We start from the raw sequence: 22,815 nt of genomic DNA on the forward strand, positions 1-22,815 counted from the left end.
AATCCCAGGTGAGGCTCAGCTCACTGCTGCCTCACCGGCTTCACTTCTGAGTATTTGAATGGGAAAATGCGAAAATCCAGCGATTTTGAAGAAAAACTAATCAGAATTGGTTAAGCTAAGTAAAAAATAGATACTTTATAGTACAAAACCACAGGGTGAAAATAGCAATATAAATGATTTTATATTATATATTATTTTTCCATGATGACAGGTGAGACTCTGCCTCACCTGCCTCCCCTGACCGCACGTCACTGATTGTTATTGTACAAGAGACAAAAATTGAGCTCCTCTGCTTTCTTCAGTGCTAACTAGAAACACCCAATCAGAGCCAGGAGGCGGGCCTTAGCGCTGTCAATCACAATATCATTAGGCATTTGACCTCTGGTACACTGCAGCTAGCATAGCCTGTTGTCAATGTCAGGCTAGTTAGCATAGCCACTGATGACGGTAGATAAACAATTTTTCCGAGTTGTTTCTCTGTCATTAGCACATTTAGCAGCGAGTACATGAGGAAGATTGACAATGCTGAGACCCTCCTCCTGGCTCTGATTGGTTGGTTTTGGTCGGGAGCAGTGCAGTTCTTCAGATGACAATAGTAGCTCAGGGAGGAGGAGGAGGAAGTCGATCTTTGGTGACAGTTTTACCCAATATGTTAAAAAACAAAATCTTTATAAAAGTTACACTGAGCAGATTTAAGGAAGTTTTAACCTCTGAGAAGAGCTTTTGAGAGTAGCCATCTTACATAWCAATTTGAATGCTATTTATTATTTTCCAACAATATATTGCTGCTATTATCATTGCCCCTTTGACAGTCAGAAGAGCAGCTCTTTCTGCTATATCTGCACGAGGAGCAGAAATGCGGCCGACGTGGTGCACTTAGTTCTCATCCTGCATTGCCAGAGGGCAGCAAAATCTCCATCGTTATGATCACAACACTAACCGTTCTCTCTCTGATAGGACCAACAACAACAACAACATATTTCACTCTCGATGCAACACAATTAAAGCAGCGGCAATAAACGCAAGACAACGCTCTGGCCTCACAGCTGCCTCCGGTGCTGTTTTTGCCCTCCTGGCTGTTTCATGTGATATAATGGTGTTGACCCCAGTGGCGCCAGACCCTCCATATCAAGTTATTATATTTATGCAACCGCTAAGCTCCTGAACTGTTTCACAACGCCGTCAGCCCAGAGTTGCTGCGCGTGGACGAGGATTGCCGCGGACATTCTCAATTTATTGTTGAAAATTGAGTTGCAAGCAACAAGAGAGAGCCTGAGAAGGAGGGATGGGAGGAGGAGCAGACTAAACTGAGACAGAGAGAGGAGGAGGAGGAAGGAGAGGAAGAGAAGAAGAAGTGAGCCCTGTATATTTTATTCAGTGGCAGTGGAGTACAATTCATAATCAGGCCAGACTGATTCACAGTTTTAATTAAAAAGTAGCCTTATAGTGCCGGTGGTAACATCTTGATTTATGTAGACCCAACCGCAGGCTTCCATCACCATCGAGAGTGAGTTCACTGGAGGAGAGGGAGGGCAGGGGGTGCCAACACTGAGGCAGGGGAGGCATCTCATTCCTCACAGCAAGGTGGTAGGCTCTGTGGGTGTCTCTGTGTGAGAGCATCAGACCGACTATGTGCAGGTCTGTCCGTGTATGAGCCCGACTGATACTACTGCAGTGGAATAATGAGGTGGGTTTCCTCCGTTCACGCATTTCTTTGTCTAACGTAGATGTCGTCAAGCAAATGTTTTTATATCACGCTAATCTGAGTTATCCTTGTCTAATAAAATCTATCCGAGCCAACCTGGCACTATTAAAAGATGATAACTGTCTCCTTTAATTTTTGACTTGATTATTAGTCATATTTGTTGTTCATTTGCACACCGAGGCAGATTCTTTCAGTCTGGTAGAGTCAAGTAATCACTTATTGGCACCTGTCAGACTTCCAAAAGCCATGCAAGTTAAAAATAGATAACAAATCAAGGCATTGGCGTCTGTTAGTCTGGAAAGCCTTTTTGAGGCTTTAGGATTAGTGGTGCACCGATTTGAAAATCTGGGCCAATGTTGATACCCGATATGTGCATCACTTCCCTAAAATTATGTAATTATGTCCCAAGAAATTTTTTGCCCAAGAAAAGTGATTTTTCTTTTGTTGGTCAAAATCACTTTTAGCAAAAAATAACACGCCATTATTTTCGGAAGGTGACATCTTTTTTTTTTATTTATTTACTTTTTTTTTTTTTGGATGGCATCTTTGCTCCTTTTTCATTTGGAAAACTAAACAACTTGTTCCGTTTACTCAGCCGTCTAATATTAAAATTTGCTCGAGGATGTGAAGCACACACATGTGTCCCAATGTGACAAAAGAGGCTAAAATGCCTTTTCACATCATTTTACCCGACTCCGGTTGTCAGGAAGGTATATTTAGGTTCCCCGGGGTCTGCTGTCCTTTATGTTTAGAGGTGTCTGTCTCAGCGCACCTGATTCAAATGATTGCATTACCACCTCACTGTGCCGCTAAGTGCTGCAGAAGCCTGCTAATCGCCCATTTAAGTCACGTGTCAAATTCCAGTCCTTAAAGGGAAATGCCCTACTTGTTGGAGATTTGTCCCGACCCCAACACATCTAATTTAGATAATTGAATTACCTCCTAAACATTTCATCAGGTCCTGTTAAAGGTTCACTGAATCAGGTCAGATGTGCCGAAGCAGGAGCACATCAAAAACATGTAAGGCATTAACTGGACACCATTACAATTCTGGTGTTATGTAAAACTCTATTTATAAAACATTTCCTGGTTATATTCTCTAACCAAATTTAGTAGAGGCAGCCAAAGACGGTTCTCTACTTGTTATGATGCTAACCTATTTAGAAACTATACAAGATCAACTTAACTTAATCAAGCTTATTCTCTTGACTTCTCTCTGCTGCTTATTTCCACTTCAAAACAATGTGAAAGTCTGGGTGAAAAGTGAAAACATTGTGTATAATGAGACTGACAAGCATTTGGGGAGAAAACAATAGCTAATCATGGCTAATTTTTAAAATTTTAAAGCTAAATGTGTACAGCATCAATGGGCTAAAAAGTTTAGGTTAATCTTATTCTAAATAAAGATAAAGACTTCCCAATGTTAAGTAGCCATAAAAAGATATTTGTAGACATTCAGCATCCAGTCATAAAAAAACATTAACTGTGATCGAAGTTCTTGTTTGCAAACACGTTAGCTTGAGCGCTACATTACAGCTAGCTAGCTATAGCTTCAGAATATAGTGAGGTAACCATTATGCAAATGCTTTATTGTAGAAGGTGAATTCTTTATGTTTTAGCACAGACACAACTTAAGTCTCAGGTTGTGATCAGACATTATATAACAAGTTTGATAAAAACCAAGACACAAAGGGAGTTCATGCAACGAACGATGGAGGATGTGTCAGAGAGGTAAAGATGGCTTTTAAGAACTGGGAAAGTGAACGAGTGGGAGGACGAGAGCCGGCTGTGACAAATGAGGAGAATGCAGACTAATAAACAAAGACATGGACACAGAGGGACCATGAAACACCAACATAGCATTCTTAACCAAGACATGATAAGCCGAACACAAGAAGTACCAGGAAACACCAAGAAAAGAGCTGGTGACAATAATCATTAAACAACCATACACACACACACACACTCAGAGGATTTTAGACAGACCAGTTAACCCGACAGTCATGTCTTTGCAGAAAGACACCTGGTGGGGATTCAAACCCAAGACCTTGCTGCAAAGCAACAGTGCTACCAACTGTGCCCAATCAAAATGTAGAAAAAAACGTACAAAAAGTGAGAACCAAACAATACAAAGATCTGTGGATCATCACAGCAGATGTTCCCATTCACCGTACAGAATTGCGCAATTTGAAAATAAAACACACACATTTAAAAAAAAAACAACAAAAAAAAACCTCGTTTTTCAATAAAAGGTTGTAGAGCTAATATGAGGAGATTTTTAGGCTGCATTGAAAGTTATTTACTTTTTCAAAAGTGAAAAAGGAAGAACTTTATTCACATCACGAGTCACATGATCAACAACTGGACATTGCCATTGGTGCAAACCACGAAGAAAACAACAGGAATTAGTTTGAGGATGATGGCGCCGCATGTTTTAACGACTTGTGTGATTTAATGGCGTTACTCAACAGAAACACTGCAATGGTTAATTTGTGGGGGTTTTTCTACATTAATATCGACATGGTTTTGTGCACATCTGTAATGGAAACGGAGTGAGTATTAAAGTTCCTACAGCAAACACTCACACACTGCCAGGGAAAAGCCAAAGACAAAATTTACAGATGATTTTCTGTGGGTGGTGACCTTTACTCATCAAGATGGCTGCAGAGTTGAAGTGGAATGAATTACCGGGGAGGTATGGAGTGCTTTGAATTTAAACAAAAAACAGATCCAGTTAATTAATAGTTAACCTCTCCCAGTGCATTCTGAACACTTATTTTGATTAGCTTATGTTTGTAGAAATTGATGTTTATTGAAATATTCACAGCTTTTTATGATGCTTACACTACATTTCCAAGACGGCTTCAACTTTGGTCACCTAATTTCTACACAAACATCCAGACTGACCAGCTTAAAGTTATTAATCTCCTGTCTCACAGGTTTTTAACTTAATTAACTAAATAAGTTGGCTAAATGGATCGAATGAGAGGATGTAGTGGACAGACCAGTAAATTTAACCAGGGCTGATGAAATTTGCTTTGGTCTGACAGTAATGTTACGTTTATGTCAGGCCCTCCGTTTAAATCACCACTGAAACTGAATCCCTTGATATGGGCAGATTTTAATTAAAAGGCAGTGAGGAAGAAAAGAGAGATAAATGCAGGAAAGGAGAGAGGGAGAGACGGGACATGAGAAGAAAAAAAACCACGGAGAGAGCGCGGAGGAGTTCTGAAGTGAGATGGAAAGCAGGAGAGAAGACGAGAACGATGGGAAGAAAAAAACAGCGAGAGAGAGTGATTACATGAGCAAGATAAGTGGCAACGTGTTCTGCAGAGAAGTGAAAACAGAACATCTCCGTCTCTGCAATATCGTCCTTCCTCTGCACTTATTTTCAACGGCTTACAGGGCCTTCACAGTGTGTGCGCATGTGTCTCTGCCTCTGCTCTTTCTCTCTCTCATCCTTGGTCACTCACAGAGATTGATTTTTAAGGGCTAGTTCCATCACAATCATGACAGAAACCAAACTGCGCACATGTTAAAACCGCTGAATCACATGCAAACGTGTGCCACAGCGCACCCCGACCCTCCTCCTGCGACACGTGCACAAAATTCACGGCTCCATCAGTCTGAATGATGCGCACACACACTGTGAAATAATCCATTTACGTCGCCTGAAGTTAGGTAATGAACACTGTCTATCAGCTTTAATCATTCAAGCATGTCTATAGTGTCTCCTTAGACGCACAAATGATCCATCACTGTGTCAAAAAAAAAAGAAAAAATCAAAGAAGAAAAACTGCAGCACATCATCCAGTGCTTCACTATAAAAACAAAATCCTTTGGTCTAGTTTCCAGTGCAACTATTTTAGTACACTTGAAATAAGACAAAACTAACTTACAAGTAGATTTTTCAGCAAGATACAGTAGCTTATGGGGTTCATATCCTGTGGGATGCAGACATTTTACAAGCTGTAGACAAGAGGGCCATCAACCACCTGCACTTCACATTGCTTGATACACTTAAGAGGGGCTGGGGGAAAATATTGAGGTCATGAGACCTTATGCCAGGATATAAAAAAAAACTGATACAGGTATATAAAGTTCAAAATGGCTGACTGTAAGGACAAAGACATACTTTGTGAGGTATGAGTTGTTATTTTTTATATACATACTGATGTGAAAGGATTTACTTTTGTGAAATGTTGTTCTTTAAGAGTGATTTAATGTATATTTATTTTATTATTATTATTATTTTTAATATGATTTACATTTAAACAGCTTAGATAAGAAGACGTGAAATGTTTGTGTCCTGGGGGTACAAAAGAGGAATAGTTACACTCAAATTTTCTTTTATTTTGAGTCATTAAATTTATAGATAATCATTATTAAAACATTGTTTAAGATATATTTTACCTTCAAATGTGGATTATTTTATTTGTATGAATGTATGAATTCAGGGTATTTCGGTAGAAGCAGACTGACCCTTGTACTGATTCAGGTTCTGGTTCTGCTGGGGGTTCCTTCCTGTTAAAGGAGAGTTTTACCAATCCACTATCACTACATGCATGCTCAGTATGAATGATTGGGTCGAATTGAATTTTTTTGTTAACTAACTTGAGACATTTGTTAATTGCTGCTATACAAGTTGAATTGATATTTGTGGTATTTATTTGAAATGCAAAACATACACAAACAAGGTAGATTCATTGCTTACGATATTTTAAAACGTGTTTTATAACTTATTACAAACATACAATGGTGGAATTTTTTATAACCCAAACCCTAAATTCCAAAATAAAGATATGTCAGCAAATGGTAATGAAATAATTTTCAAATATAAAAATATGTCTGCCCATTTAAGGGTAAAGGTAAATAATGATTTTTAAAAAAGTACTAGCTATCAGTGAAATAATCTCAGTGGAACAAGACGTTTTTCCTATATTATAAGTTAAAATGTCTTGTTTCACTGGCAGATTATTTAATTTATAATTAGTATTTTTAAATTAATATTAGATAATTATTACATTAAAACAAGTTTGTGTCGTGCTAAAAAGTTACTTGCAAGTTAGTTTTGTCTTATTTCAAGTTTACTAAAAYATTTCCACTAGAAACTAGTCCAAAAATACTCTAAGATTTTGCCCATACACACTTCATGTGAATAAATCTCAGACACCACAGAATGGTAACTTTCTGTACTTATATTTAATGAAAGAACTAAAAGCGATCTTGCATATGCCGACTCATTATTGCAAGACTTTAATTYGACAAGAGGGTATAATCCAAGTTTTTTTGTTGTTGTTGTTTCTAACTGGTTGTTAGTGCCGACTCTTTTACAAACAGATGACTTTCCAGATTGTTCTGCATCACACACCATCTGGTTTGTTGATTGTTTTTCATGCAGTCAGAGGTGGCACAAATGGGTACCTCCTTTTGTTAATAGGGCATAATATTTCACAAGCTTGGCACACACAGAGAGAAAGGGATCTTTGAGCAGTTATGCTATGGACAATCTCTTTATATCATCCAGAGTGCTGGACCTTGTTTTAGGCTCTTTCCTATTCAGCTCAATCAGCAAAAGAATTTCAGGTCTAAAGGAAGAAGGCTGATGTTTTGTGAACCTTGTGCTTATGTCTATGATGGTAAGAGTGAAAACTCTTACCTGGCATCATTCCCAAACAATAGTTTGGCATATACACAGCCTCCAAAAGTCTGAAAGGTTCCTTTAATGGTTTTCCAACTCTGGATAAATATGGAAAGAATGAAAACTAAAATGTTAGTTTCCAGACCATCATTCTCTGAAGGATAAATTCCGGTCCTTTTGGGTTTGAAATATATTGCTTTTATTTTAAAAAATGACATTTTATAACTGATAAAACAGTTGTTTTTACAAACAGAATTAAGGAATCAAAGATACAAAGTAGTGGTTGAGAGACTGAATAGTAACGTCCAACTTTTTCAAATCTAGTATCCATCTGAAAGATAAGCCAACTTGAAGAGCCACTTTCTGGTGTCATCTGTTCATCCATCCGTTGTCTAAATCTGCAAAAATTGTAGTGTCATGGGTGGACTGGTGGGCGAGAGACTGCATGCATCCCGGACAAGACCCCAGTCCACGAAAGTGGCAACACGCAAATGGACAGCACTGAGAAATAAGCGCCAACACACCCAGTATTTAGGGCACTTTGAGGCCAGTTGCACTAAAATCATGATTTTAGACTCGAGTACCTGGAGGGAACCCACACATGCACAAGGAGACTTGCAAATGCCATGCAGAAAAAGGTCATGGTGCAACATGGCAACAGTSCAAACAATTGCACAAACATGGGGTTTGTGTTCCTTCATGATTAAAATAAGTAAATAATACCATAGTAGTTGAATGTTACAAAAAAATAACTGGCAGAAGACCCTTTGAAGCTAAAACTGTAAATTTGTGAAATGTTTACTTTAAAATGACTTTTAAGGTCAATTAGAAGTTTCTAGAAACTCAAATGAAGAAACTGAATAACTCAATGTCTCAAGCAATGTCCCAAGCATCACTGGTATCAAATTTTCACTGCACTAAAAGCGTAATTTATACTAAAGGTTTTAACACGTCTGTTCAAACGGTGACGCTCATCAGTAATATCCTCCAGTCGTGATGCTCTCTCTCGTCGCTTCATATGCACACACTCTTGCTTTTCTTGAGGATTCGGGCAATAGAGAAAGGTGCTATCTCTTGTCACCTTGAGGGTTTCCTTGCATTATAAAGGACAACAGACTCCTGTGTGGCAGTTACAGATTATGTCAAAGGGTAGTTTTGTCATGACTGACAATGTTATTCCAGTGGGCCTGGACAGAAATATATTATCCAGGTGTCAGACCTGAATGTGCCCATACAGGCAGGAAAGATGCCCGTTTTTAGACACGGGAGGAAACACGATTCTTTTCGGACTACGTTTAAAATAAAGACACTATTAGAATATTGCATGCAGCTTCAGCATGTAATCTTCTTCCCAACAAGTCTGCGTTGTTTGTACTTTACACATTGGTGGTGTGATGTAGTCAATGAAACGTGTGTTTGTTACCTCTTGAATTTGCTCTTTAATCTTCCTTTAGACGTATATTTTACTCCCACCGCATTGTGACCAAAACTGCATCACATATTAGTGGTACAGCCAAAAGCCTTAGAAAGATACATAGGCACATTTTGCGAGAGCCCTGAAGCAGAAACAGCTTGAATCTTGAGATAAGCTGTCGGTTTTCACTATTAATATGAATGTCCCAGAGACCTATACCAGCCTGGGACAATTTGAAGCAGATAATCCAGCTCCAGCTTTTATCATAGATGAATTTAATAGAACATATAGATGACTCAGCGGCCCGGCGTGTGAATCGTGCAACGTCTCTCCTGGATTGGCCAGTGTGTGTGTGTATGTGTTGTTTTTTTCTTTTTTTTATCTTTAGTTTCTACAGGAACGCACACTCTCACACACACATTCTTAATAAGGTTGCCATCAAGGTCTGGCCGTGTGTGCATGTTCTAATTATCTCATCTTTTAAAGGTGGCACATTGTTGGACTGGGGTTTAATTTCACACCCGATCCACCTCTAGCCTTGCTTTTTATTTACACTCCACCTCCAGCAAAACATCTTACACTCACACACGTAAGTAGCATACCTACTCGCGGGACTCTACTCTCCTAAAGTAGCCTTGTACCCTCACCATCACCCCCAATGAGTCATACCGCTCACTATGTGCCGTCCCATACCGATGAGCTCCCTGACAAGCTACCGTTCTGCATACCGCCTGTGTTAGAAAACAAGAGCACAGGAAAACTCACTTTTCAGCCAAAACATAAAGACTCCAATTAGACGAAGTCCTCTGCGAATCAGACAAACCGCAGTCAGATTGCATTAACGTCACATCAACTACCGATTAATCATTGTTCCAAGAAGAACTGCGTTTAACTACCTGAGAGAATTAAGTCACAACTAATTGAAGCTCAGATCCTGGAGGGAAGCAGCATCCAAGCTTAGCATTTAAAGTCACAAAACCAGTGGATTATGCTAATGCTAGTGCTAGCAACATGAGACTGAATTTCTCTCAAACTCAGTGTATCATAAAGCTTTAAAAGCTTTATGATACGCTACTTGAGGACACCAGTCACAAAGATTTGCACCAACAACTGGACGATGATAAATCAAAATTTAAATTTATCGCAATGATACAATTAATGTCTGTACTACGTGATAATTGGATGTCTTAGACAAAATCTTTTGTCGAATGAATCTCTGGTTGTGAGCTTTACTCAGAGATCTAGAGTCAATTAGTGTTACAGGCGCTCTATTGTAGAGATTATACAAATAGAGACGACCAAAATCAAATATCAATCATTGAATTAGATGGATATATCTACAAAAACCACCAGCAAAGTAAATCATTTTAGACAAATCGTTTACTTTGTGTACAACATGAACAGGCAGGAACGGCCAAAACAGACAACAGTGAAGTACCAATTCAACACAGATTGGTCTAATCCTCTCTTTAGAGATTCTACCATTACTGCTACAAATTACACAAATAAATAAAGGCATGAATCTTTAGCAAATGAAAGCACCTGTGTGCATATTTTCAGGGGGAATTTTATTTTTTTAAATACCTGAGTTTTAAAAGTAAAAAAAAAAGGAACAACTATTCTGAAAAAATTAATTAAGATGGAAAGCTTTTGGCCAACATTATCTTTCTTTGTGATCTTTGGCAGAAAAAGCAGATAGAAACAAACTCCCGGTGCGGATGAAACTGCCGGTGGCGATTTTCCAACTGAGCAATCTTATACTGTTTTCAATAGTTGTGATACTCCACGCCGGCTCGCAGAAATCGATGTGAGATGCAAACAGGAACAATCGACTGAGCACACAGACCAAGTTAAATAGCTGCAGGAGCGCTGCATTGTGTTCAGGTGCATTTTGTTTAATCAGTCAGACTTTGACAAACCCATTATGTTTTGTGTGCTTTAGAATGGCCCATGTGACGTCTCCTCTCCTTCCTTTTGTCTATGAGCCCCGATTTTTTTCCCAGCATTTTCCTGCTCCGCTCCTCTCTCCTCTCCTCTCTATGCAGCCCGTCTCCCACATATCACAGCTTCTGACAGTATGTGAATGGGGTCCCTCAGGGAGGTATTAGCTCCCTACTGGGAGTTCTTCTGCTATACTCCTAGCGGCCATTTTCCCCCTCCCCACTCTTTGACACAACATAATCAATAACTTTTAATACAGAGTCCCGGCGAAGCGCTGCTGCGGGAGGTTTTGGGCCAGGCTGAGGTTGAGAGACTGAAGTGGGGGCAGATCATGCTGTGGTGAGCCCACAGATACAGGGTGAACATTAGCCTTGACATTTCAGCCAAAGCGGAGCTGAGAGTCGCCGCCTGACATTCGGCTCCGCTAACAGAAGAAAGCGTATTCAGCGATGGTTTAGGGTCACTGCCGCTGCCTCACCGTTTTATCTTTGCAGCTTCAGAGGCAGTCTGTTAAAGATTTAAGAGTGGCAAGAAGACAGATGATACACTGCCGTCTAGTCTCTTATAGCGAGGCAGGGGATGTAACTGACTTCTGTACAACACTGTAGCAGCAGGGGTCTTTTGTTCCTGCTATACAGTGAATTATAGTCTGGCACAGCTTATGTAACTGGGGTATAAAAGTGAAGCTGTGCCGGAGAAAAAAAAAGAGATTTAAATAGAATTAATTAGTTGCAGCTTCTGCACAACAACATAATCAGGTCTAATTGTCCAGTATTAATAACCCAGTAGGACACCGGAGTCACCGTTCCAGAATAGTACTGGATTCAAGGAGGCACTTTTGAGGAAATAATTCAGGATTTGTGAAAAGGGGGATCTAACACTGGTTTGTCCTGGAGGCAGAAGGCGATAGGTAGTTTGAGAAAAATGATAAACGATCCCTTTAAGCTGTTTAGAGCAATTTCTGAGGAAATCAAACCATGTCCGATACTGACAAGTTTCCTGAAGAGCTTCAAGTCAGAGAAGCTGATATAGAAGTAAAGCAGAACTATTACAGATTTTACACTGCCTTACCTTTCTAATTCTGAACAGAAACATCTATATGTTACATTCTGATGGAGGTCGTTGGGGGTGCACCACCTCCTATGTCTGACTCCTGTGTGTGTGTGTAAGTAAATAATCAACATATAAGTGCAACGGCGCACCAGTCACTGTGCTTGGCACTGATTGGCCCCCCAAGAGTGGAGACCTGGAAGACTGTAGATGGTCGTCCAGCTGTTTTACATGTTGGATGTTAGTTCTGCAGTCGCGCTAAAACAATTTCCACTGTGTAGACTAATGCATATGAAGGAATAAATCATGTTTGAACTCTTAAAACAGGCAGTCATTAGTGTTTTTAGAGGGGGTCTCCGGTGTTTGCACACTTTWATCACACTTAAAATCCCCTGACGGGCATTTTGAGCAAAGATCTTGACTAAATAATTTGTAGCAAAAGGGGTCAAATAGTTAGTAAAGTAAGAATTTGGGAACTAGTGCTTACTCAAATTTTAATAAGTGAATGCTTTATACTTTTGCTGTTTTTATTTTTAACCAYGKTTATTTTAAATCTACATGTAAATACCATAGCATTGTGAAAACATGACATTTTTAGAAAGTTACACCTTTAAGTAAAATATTAGCCGCTTATAAGGTTTTAACAGAATCTTGCCGTMAAAATAACAACCTCTCCCTGCAGAGCAAGAAACCCAGAACATTAGTTTAAGTGACATTATTTTTCACTACCACTCCGAGCCACAGCACATGTATGTAAAATTGTGTTTGCTTTGCAATCATGCGTTGCCTCACCTTCGCAGCAAAACMATCAACACACTGCACCATTCTCCTCGAGGCGCAAGTACAAGTGTTTCCTGTCAATCACGGCTGCATAAAGATGCTGACCCCTGGCATTCGTGCGGCAAAAACAAATCGTTCACCTGCCTCCGCAGCCCAACCTCTGGGTGAGAACGGAAGATGGCAAGAACTCAGAAAAAATKATGGAGCGCACTTAAAGTGAGGAGTTGGGAGAACGTGAACAAAAAAAATTGCAGAATCTTGCAAAGTCAGCACACACAGTCACACATATGAATAAAAGAAGAGAAATGTGAATAAAAACAAACACTGGGAAGAAAAAAAGACGCTTTCATTTCAGTTAATTGCAGCTTGTTCCAATCAAGCTTTACAAGACYGTCTCTTTGGTTTACTTAGATTTACAACAAAAACCTAAAACAAAAAAGGAACTCGCTCCTTCGCATGTCGACACCGACGCCAAATCAGGCAGAGCAACCAAAAATGATCAGTTCTTCGCGGCTCAGTTCACATAATCAAGAACTCATTTAGGCACCAGATCTATCCAACAACTGGAGCACAAACATCGACAGCACCTGAAGCCTCCTCCTCGCAGCGGCGTCTGAGCATGTGCCAGAGAACAACAGATGCCACCAAAGCAAATGTTGGAAGTGCAGCGCTCGGCTAATGACGGGATCTGCAGGCCGTTTTCCAGGTGACTTATGTCGCTGTGTCTCAGCCAGGGGGGGGATGAACGAAGCCCCATCGATCCGGTGTTTTGCAACCCCATTGATCCCACCACACGGATCCTAGCAGTCGTGTATATAGGTCAAGCTAAAGCATGTGGGTTCRAGTTTAATTAATGCTAATGAGCAATGGACTAAAATAAACAACCGACTGGGACCTCCTCCATCTTATTGGATGTCAAGATAGTTCTGTGAAGAAACGGAGCGTCGTAGACGCCCGACATGCTCGGTATGACTGGTGTTCATTAAACTGAGGCAGGTGAGTTTTAGGAAAATAAGAACTGTTAGATTAATGAGATTTGCCCACACACTGCTGCAGGGGGAAAAAAACAACTTTGGATTATTTGGAGGATATGCASCAGAACAAACATATCAAAGGTCATCAAGTCAAAACGGTTCAATTGTTTACGCAGCGTCCAAAGAGACTGGAAATAGATATCCATATGTTTAGAAATAAATGCAAAACCGTGATGTGTGCCACAAATGTGACTTTCCTCCCTCTTAACTTGCTGATTATTTCCCCTCCCCAGTGCTCTAATTAAAGACGAATCATTCCATTTAAAAAAGCTGAAAATATAAAAGAAAAGTGAAAACAACAACTGTTTTTTCTGTGACACCACAGTAGAGGAGAAACCGGAAGGTGCTCATTTATCTCACTGCTGCACCCTAATGCAGAAATGTGTAAGCAGAGAGAGAGAGAGAGAGAGAGAGAGAGAGAGAGAGAGAGAGAGAGAGAGAGGAAGGGCGACCCTGGAAAAAACAACAACAACAACAACAACAACAAATCTTTCACACATCAAAGATCGCAGCCCCGGTATATTTCACTGGTTTATTATCTCTGACTGATGACATGGCTTCCCACAGGCTGAATAGGAGACTCGTGTTTTGACTGAAAAATGATTGAAAAGCCTCACTGCAGTTAATTAATGGCACTGGGCTGTGCTGATATAATGAGAGGGCCGGAATCCTATTAAGCTTAAGGTACACAAGGGCTGGAGATAAAGGCTTTTAGAGGGGAAAAAACTCATGAGCCATTATTATTCTAATATGTTCTCATTTATTTTAGCCCGTCGTTTTTTTTCTAGAAAAACTACCAGCTTCATGGACTTCAATAACACTTTTAATAATTAGAAGAAAATTAGTCATCTGTAAGGGTAAATGTGACTGAATTAAAAAAAGGAAAAAAAAGAAAAAAGGTTTTGTCGGCTCTAATGGCTTTTATCTGACAGGACGGACCAGGCAGAGACTCAGACCYGTGACGGCCGCATCAAAGGCTGCGGTCACACTGCGGCCTTAAGWGACCCGATTCTGATGTTTTTGTTGTCAAATTGGATTTTCTTGGCCTGGTCCAAATAAATCCAAATGTATGTGTTCTCCGGTGTGAACGGGCAAACGACCCAAAAGTGTCYTGCATGCGCAGTAGAGGGCGCAATAACGTCAGTGTGCTCAGCGTTTTGCCGTCAGTCTCTGCTGAACAATGCAGTTGTTTATAAGCCCTGTTCTCCATGAAATGGACATGAATCAGTTTTGTTAGTACTTTAATTTTTAAAGAGGCAATAAAACCCATGTGGTTCTTTACAAATTCAGATTCAGTTTGTCTAAAGTTACATTAGGAACAACATCTATGTGTGCAACACACCTACTATCATTAGTATCATTTATAATTAGCATACATTATACTAGTGTCATTATTAATGTTAATTCTAACCTTGCAGGAGTAACAAAGTAAAATAAATAAATAAATCATCTGCATTTTGAAATGCAGAGTAGTATTTAAATTTTAAGTGCCATTTGATTTTAACTATTTGAAAGAAACATCAGTTGATAAACACTAAATTTAACATCTTATATTTCCCCAGTGACAGCAGCCATCAACAGGAAGAGATAAATCACTACAGAAATAGTTTTTCCACGTGTAGTAGTCACTTTGCAATATTCAGTGTTATTTAAAATACATGTACATTTGTCTGTCATGCTAGTTTGGTGGTCTGCTTTGGGGGCCCCAAGCAGCCGCTTAAGCTCGCATATGTCTTGTTCCGGTCCTGGCAGTGACCTTTATTACTTTTTCATCATTGCAAAACAAAGATACAAGATTATAGACACGACATTTATATGGTAATGTTTTCTGACGTAAGGCGCTAGTAGGAAAAGCGTCGCATCAGCAGCGGCACCAGCTGAAGCCGAGGTGTGACTTTCAGCTAGCGACGTAGCGGCCGACGCCGAGGCACTTCATTACAAAGCTGCTCCGCCGCTGGCCGAGGCAGCTACTTAAAGTAATGGGAGAAACTGTGTCCTGGCACTGCTCTCTCTCTCACACACACTGCCTGCATACTTCATTACCCCCACCGCCACGAGTTCCTGCTCTTCCCACAATCGCTTGCTCCCATCTCTTACTAAAAAACAAAGAAAATTCATTTCTTCCTCCTGCACCTTTGAAACAAGACTCGTGCCTCTTTTAACGTCACCGCTGATTAATGGCGTGTGAGAGGAGAAGCAGGGMCCCGGAGGGAGGGGGAAGAGGCTGGGTTAGAAAAGGTGCAGGGTGTTAGATAAGGAGTCGGCGAACAACTTAAATGGAGAGTTTAATAAAGCTTCATGTTGGAGTAGAAGAGAGAGGAAAATGACAAAATGACCTCTCATGAGAACTTGTTGCAAATGTGTTTGCCCTTTGTAATCTAACATCATGATAAATATGCCTTCTTTTATCTTATCATACAAAACATACAGTTGCCCCGTTTCATCCATGTTTTACACAACTTTTGACACAAACTTCAACATGTCTTATTGGGGTTTTATGTGGTTTAATTATGAAGCAAAACGCTTTGGTTGGTGGAAAACTAACATTACAACCAAACAATGCGACAGTTGCTATGGGAATGCTTTTCTTCAGCAGGGACAGGGAAGGTGAATCGAGATAAAGGGAGCACAATACTGGAAGAAAACATGTTGGAGGCTCCTAAAGAGTTCAGACTGAGGTTCACTGTCCAGCAACTCTTAACATGCAACCATAGCAACAATGGGATAGCAGTCAAAATCCAGAATGAAAGCCAGTTAAGAATCTGTGGCAAAACTGAAAAACTGATGTCCACTGAGCTTAAAGTCACAGTATATCATTTTAATAAAGAATATGTTTTTCACGTATTTAGTAAAACAGTCACCATCTCGTGGTGTCCGACAGATAATCTGTGAAAAGATCGATCYCCTCCAAGTCCTCCTTGAGCTACTGTTACCATCTGAAGAAATACACCGCTCCTGACCAAAAAACAACCAATCAGAGCCAGGAGGTGGGTCTTAGCACTGTCAATCAAACTCATGTACTCGCTGCTCAATGTGATGAAAGAGGAGAAACAGCTTAGCGTTACAGGACAACTTTTTATCCGCCGTCATCAGCGGCCTTGCTAACTAGCCTGAGCAAGGGGGGAAAAGGGAAGAGCAGCGCCACATGAGATTCTGATTGACAGCGCTAAGACCCACCTCCTGGCTCTGATTGGAAGCTTCTAGTTAGCACTGGGAGCACTGGAAGAAGGCAGAGGAGATCCTATAAAAATTACATAAAGCAGCTTTAAGGAATTTTGCTAAGAAAAACAGGCAGAAGTGTAGAAGTGTAAAGAAATAGTGGAAAATACAATGCAGGCCAAGTTTTTAAGATATCAGTTTGGAAAATAAATTAATTTCCCCTCTGCTTCACAGTTTTGTACCCTTTTGAATTGGTCTGCCACATAAAATCCAAATGTGACACATTGAAGTTTGCCATTCACGTGTCAAAATGTGGAAAAGTTCAAGGGAAATGACGACATTTGCAAGACACCGCACACACTGCGTACACGAACATATCTACCATGAGTTTCTGTCCCAATACTTTCACAATTAGACCACAAAATCACATCCAACTAATCCTTTAATTGTCTGATCAATGCCTGTAGAGCTATGGAAACGAGGCCGACAGTTGATTTGGCCTGGGGTCGGGCCAAACGTCCGCCGACCGATGCGCGTCATTGATAAAGGTGCGCCCCACTCTACAAACCAAGGATTAAACCATTTATCTGCAGGCTCTACCTTGAACCCTTATCCTGACCCTCAAGCAAACCTGGCGTGAGACACAAAGCAAAAAAAACAAAAAGTCTCTGAGGAGTTTCAGAACATACATCACGGAGCTTAAAGGAGAGGCGCACGGGTTTCTGGGAAGCTGCAGCCGCACAAACACACCACGCAGCAGAGATAAGATGGGTTGTTACAGCACGACTCCACGGGGACGAGAAAACGGTGGAAGGAGGTCCCATGCATCAATATTGTCTTACCTCGTGTTTTGCCAGCCAAAGTCTCATCCCAGCTTCTCAGAAGTAGCATGGTGGTGCGGCCTGGGACTCCTCTCTCCCTTTCATAGCCTTAGACTGAGGGAGGCTGGGGGCGGAAAATCCAACACAAACCAAAAGACAAGATGAGTATCGACCGGAGCAGCTTCTGGATTTTTTTAAAAAACGTTAAGATTTATGGATTTTTGCTTAATAACGCTGACTGAATAAAAGCAACGCGGCTTCTATTGTTAACAGAGTACAGGGTTTTTTATTTTTGAAAAGTAATGACCATGGTTTATAAAGAAAACTCTTCTTTTCTATTCTGCTTTTTGTGTTTGCTTTAACCAGCTTTGCAATGTTTTCGTCGCCGGTATAAATGGGAGTTCAGATGAAGCAAATCAAGACGTTCACGAATCACTAAGTTTAAGAATGAGGCACAACTGCTTCGTTCTTCTATTCCCCCACTTCCCAAATTCAACCTTTTTTTTTTTTAGTTTTGACCGTTAACAAGGAACTAATCACAAAGAACTTACAGCCGTTTTAGGTAAAATCCTCAGACAGTCAAGGGAGCAAAGCATCAATGTTGAGGTAATTGCACTCTACTGGAGCAGCGTCACTTCTCTTCCTCGGAAAAAAGATGCTCGGAGAGTCTTGTTTTTCTTACGTCTGCCACTCTGTAATTGCAAAGGGAACAAGGAGGACAGAAGGTTAGGAGCAGGCTGCGCTCATTTGAGACTCTAATAAGGCTGCGATGTGCTTTGGCATGGTGTGCAGTCTCCGATTGGCTCTTCTYAGGACGAATAAATCTGGTTAAATGGTTGGAGCGAGTTAAAACGTACAACTGAGAAGTTAAATGGCCAAGTTAGTTGAGTTAGTTGAACTGGCTTTAGTTGAACTGGCTTTGACAAGGTTTGAGTGTCGTTTCTTTTCTAAAGTGTGGGGAAAAAAAAATATGACTAAGGAAAAATATGAGCTTAATTGTATTTTTTTTATTTCAGTATCTCTAAACAAGAATCTGAGTTTAATAACCTATAGACTAATCTTTTTGTTGTTATTTATATTTAGATCTTGACGGTAATTTATGCGTTTTTATCCAACTCACTGATCATTTCTGATTACAGCAAAACAAAAACATTAAAAAAGAAGAAAAGGAGTTTTTGCTATTTTGGGTTTTCTTTTGCCTTCATGTACTTTTTAATAGTGGCTCCAAGGTTCATGAACTGATACTAAAAGTGAAATAGTTACTCATTTTGTGACACAAATGTATCACTTATCACAAATTGTAACTAAAAAAGGATCTGCATTTCATCTAAGATAACCTTACTAACTTTTTTTTTTTTTTATTGCAGATTTCACCTTCTTAAAGTTTGACCCAAAAGCCAAAAGAAAAATCTGGAAGATAACCATATGCCGTTTCATACTTTGTGGTGAAAAAAACAAAACAAAATAAAGCCCAACTAGAAGAATGGTGTGCACTGAAATATTCATTATGTCATAAAAACTGATAACCAAAATTTWAAAAAAAATCATAAGTATGAAGTTTTGAACTGTAAACCTTGCAGGATCTCTGGTTTCAGAACCAGAATCATTTTAAATGAGTATCTCCAAAAGGCGGTACAAGTTAGCGGGAAAAGAAAAAGAAAGAATCAAATAAAGCCGATACACATCTCATATTTAACAAACAAAAGTACAAGATCGTCTCAATCTTAGAGGCGTGTTTGAGCCATACTTTAGGTGAATAAATGATTAAGTGAAAAATGTTAATGAATAATGAACCAGTCTCTGCGGGGTAACAGATTGTTCTTTTCATATTTAATAGATTGATGGGCCTCACACACTCACACACACACACACGCACAACAGAGACAAAAACGCACAGGATTGTAAACACGTMGCCACACAACGAGCGCGGCTGTTTTAAAGCRTATTGAAGCAGAAGGTTTTTCAGCGGCCACTTGAAGCTCAGAGGCATTTGTCGAACCTTTGTTCTTAGTTCGGTCCTAATCTTGTAAAGAGGCCTAACTGCATTTCTGTGCACTCTGTGTACATCATTTCTCATGGACAGCGTCTCTGTCGATGCRAGTCCTCTTAATCAGCTCAGATGAATTATTGAACAGCCTTTTTATATCAGATCATGACCCATATTCTGTTTTCTTGACGTGAATATACAGCCGATAAAATCCAGATGGACATTTTTTTCTTCTTCCCCTTTTTGGAGTTGTCCCACACAGGTTAGCAGCTCTGTAACGGGTGAACGGGATTGAGATGCGAGCGCCTCRTTTTACGAGCTTCAGACGGAGCTCTGCGGACTGATTTTCTCATTTAGAACAAGATGATGGATGGGGTCGTCTCGCAGCGCCGCACATAAAGTGAATCCGAGGTGTTGGGGGTTTGAAGCTCGCTCTACGCCGACGGTTCTGCCGTGCACTGTCAGAAGTGGCGGTGAATTAGGATCCTGTGATCCCTAGATGGCACAGAGTGGAAGTCAGTGGAATACAAAACACCTAAGCGGAGGGGTTACCGCTGGCTCTGTCGAGGCAGGCGCCGYGCTCGGAGCCACAAACAGGAGTTGCTTTGTTGTCTCATTAAGCAGCAGAGAGGCAGAGTGAAAATCAGTAGGAAGAGGGGATAGGATTATGAATCTCCTTAGCCCCTGCTGTCTTCTCTCCATCCTGTTTATCAATGAAGACTGCAAACGTGGCGCCTTTAAAACCTCTCAAAGGGAGAGTTCGGGATTGTTCAAGGTTTTAACCTTGAAGGCAAAATTCATATTTTGCCTGTAGACAGTAACTCTCTTGTATCTTCATTTTGCATAAATTCAGATTAGTTTTTTTTTGCCCCAGATGCTGAGGCTAGCTTCTTTCTAGCCAACAGTTAGCTGGTCTAACTGAGGCCAAGACTAAAGTGGAGTTTTATCACTGCAACAAACTCCAATTTCAACAACGTTGTTGCAGTCTTTGCAGATATCGTTTCAAAACCTTTAAACTTGGAATTGTTTAAAGGTTATTCACAGTTGACAGGAAGCTAGGACGTGGTGYGCCACCAATGATTTTTYCTGTGAAACACTAGTTCAAAACTGAACATGTTCAGCTTTTCTTGGCAAAAGTAAAATATGCAGAGTAGAAATCAATACAATAAGGTTTGCGTGAACTGTTTTGACCTTTTTAAGATAGAAGTTTGCTTTGATGTTACTCCTTCAGCAATCTGCTGGGTTTAGTTGTGAACTTTTTTGGGTTCASTCCTACTAAATCAAAATAGTCTAGATCAGCAAAACTGTACGACCCTTCCAGAAAGCACAGCTTTCTACGTTTTGCGAGTACAGATTAAAGAAGTGTTTGCTTTAAAGTTAAATCTCAAATCCAGATGACTCAAAAGTGCTTTTTGTTACATTCAGTCATCCATTCATGCACACATTTACACGCTGAAGCCACAAGCAAAACAGACTGACATGGGGTTTGAACCAGCCACAGGTACATAACAGGACACATAGTAAAACTTTACAGCAACTGACTGAATAGGTMATTTTAATAGGATGTTTTGACTTTATGCAAAATGAAGAATAAACCTCATACTATGTGATCTATTGATAAGAAAACATAAACAACCTTCAACAATTGGAAAAAAAAAAAAGAACTGCCCATATACTTCTAATTACGTTCTAATTTGGAACTTCTATGTAGATAATGAATGAAAGTTCAGGGAAAAAAGCATGAAAAACATTTTCCATCTTTGTTTCTAAAAACTCCTGTAAGATCAACAGAATGTTTTGACCAACTTATTGAGACTCACTTTGGGCTACATCTGAACCTATAGGTGTTGACCCCCTAGTCAGGGAATAAAACTTATCTGTTTTATGCCAAATTAAGACGCTAGAAGAAAACAATATAAACGCTTSCAACCTTTTAGCAAAACCACACTAAAATAATTAKCATTTTCATCTAACAGATGAAACACAGATCTAACACAGAGTGGCTCAGTTATTGGWACACCATGGATTTATTGTTTAGTCAAATTAATGCCAATACGTTATAAATGGTATTCATTTGAAATAAAGTCCAAACAATTACTGTAGTGTCAAACTAGCAGCTAGCATCTTTGTTTTCTATAAATCAAGACTAGTTTTTGACCCGGAAACTAAACCTTGTCCTTCTCAGATTAGCATTTAGCTGTTTGCTAGTCAGCTGTGATCCAAATCTAAACATCTTACAAAATCCAATCTCAAACTTCATAAGAGTTCATGCAAATGCAATTTGGTTTACAGTTTTAGTTTTCATGACATTTGGATTAGATTGTTATTTACACCAGAAATGGAGGACGGAGGAGGTCGTGCATCACCAACGATCTTCCCTATGAAACATGCTTCAAGAAAGGACAGTGTTATGCTTTTCAGCATCAGTGTAACAATTTGGTAGCAAAGTATTGTAGGGTAGAAATCTACAAAAAAGTATTTGCAATAATATCGGACTTTTTCCTTTTTAGATTGAAACTTTTAAAAGTGGTACGAATCTGCTTAGTCTTAGTCCCTGTCAGAAATGGTGTTAGCTTAAGTGTCTGGGACAAGAACCAATCTGGATTTAAACAAAATGAAGATATTACTACTTGTAAAGACATTACTATCCCTTTGATTTGATCTGTGATTAGAAACAATTAGAAGATGTCTTGTCTTCAATTGTGAGGAGCTGAAAATTCCTGGAAGTCCAGTTTAGTGGCAAACGATTTATTGTTCAATTTAATTGTTGGTAATACTCGTTAAATGTTATTCATTTAAAACTGGAGAAAACATTTACTCTCGACAGCGAGACATCAAGCTAAATGATGTAATTTGATACATATGAGCATGATTACAATTCAGAGAAAACATCCTCCATCCATGGTGTCCAACTCTCTATAGCTGTATTTACGTCTGCTTACTTCACACCATCGTTGTACTCTATAGAACTGGTAGATCAGCTAAAGTAGGCATACGAAATGCCTGTTTCCAGSTGAGCTAGAAATCTATAAAGTCCACATCGACATCCATTTTGACTCCACCATTGTCAAGACCGCACGACAAACATTACACCAACATTACACGTGGTAGACCATAAAAGACTACCACGGACGGTCTCTGTAGTCATTACGGCGGTGGGCCATGTGTCAGGACGCAGAGCTCGCGCCCGAGACGTCCGCTTTGCAGCGTGGCAGCGGCGGCGACAGCTCTGACAGACTACCTGAGCCCAAGTACCCATCTGCAGAGAGGCTACGGAGGGTCA

General features: G+C 40.0%; 1 protein-coding gene across 4 annotated transcripts in view; it reads right to left on the bottom strand.

Annotated features, from left to right (window-relative positions):
* Positions 1–22,815, bottom strand: part of grin2ba (glutamate receptor, ionotropic, N-methyl D-aspartate 2B, genome duplicate a) — a 178,721-nt gene that overhangs the window by 150,445 nt on the left and 5,461 nt on the right. For all 4 annotated transcript variants that reach the window (XM_008415507.2, XM_017306255.1, XM_017306254.1 and 1 more), the window contains exons 2-3: positions 18,097–18,237; positions 17,567–17,669 (exon numbers count right to left, since the gene is read on the bottom strand). In XM_008415507.2, the coding sequence (XP_008413729.1) occupies positions 17,567–17,593 (27 nt within the window). In that variant the 5' untranslated portion in view covers positions 17,594–17,669; positions 18,097–18,237. The remainder of the gene's footprint in view (positions 1–17,566; positions 17,670–18,096; positions 18,238–22,815) is intronic.

Source organism: Poecilia reticulata, linkage group LG8 (genome assembly GCF_000633615.1).
Source record: "Poecilia reticulata strain Guanapo linkage group LG8, Guppy_female_1.0+MT, whole genome shotgun sequence".
Lineage (NCBI taxonomy): Eukaryota > Metazoa > Chordata > Actinopteri > Cyprinodontiformes > Poeciliidae > Poecilia > Poecilia reticulata.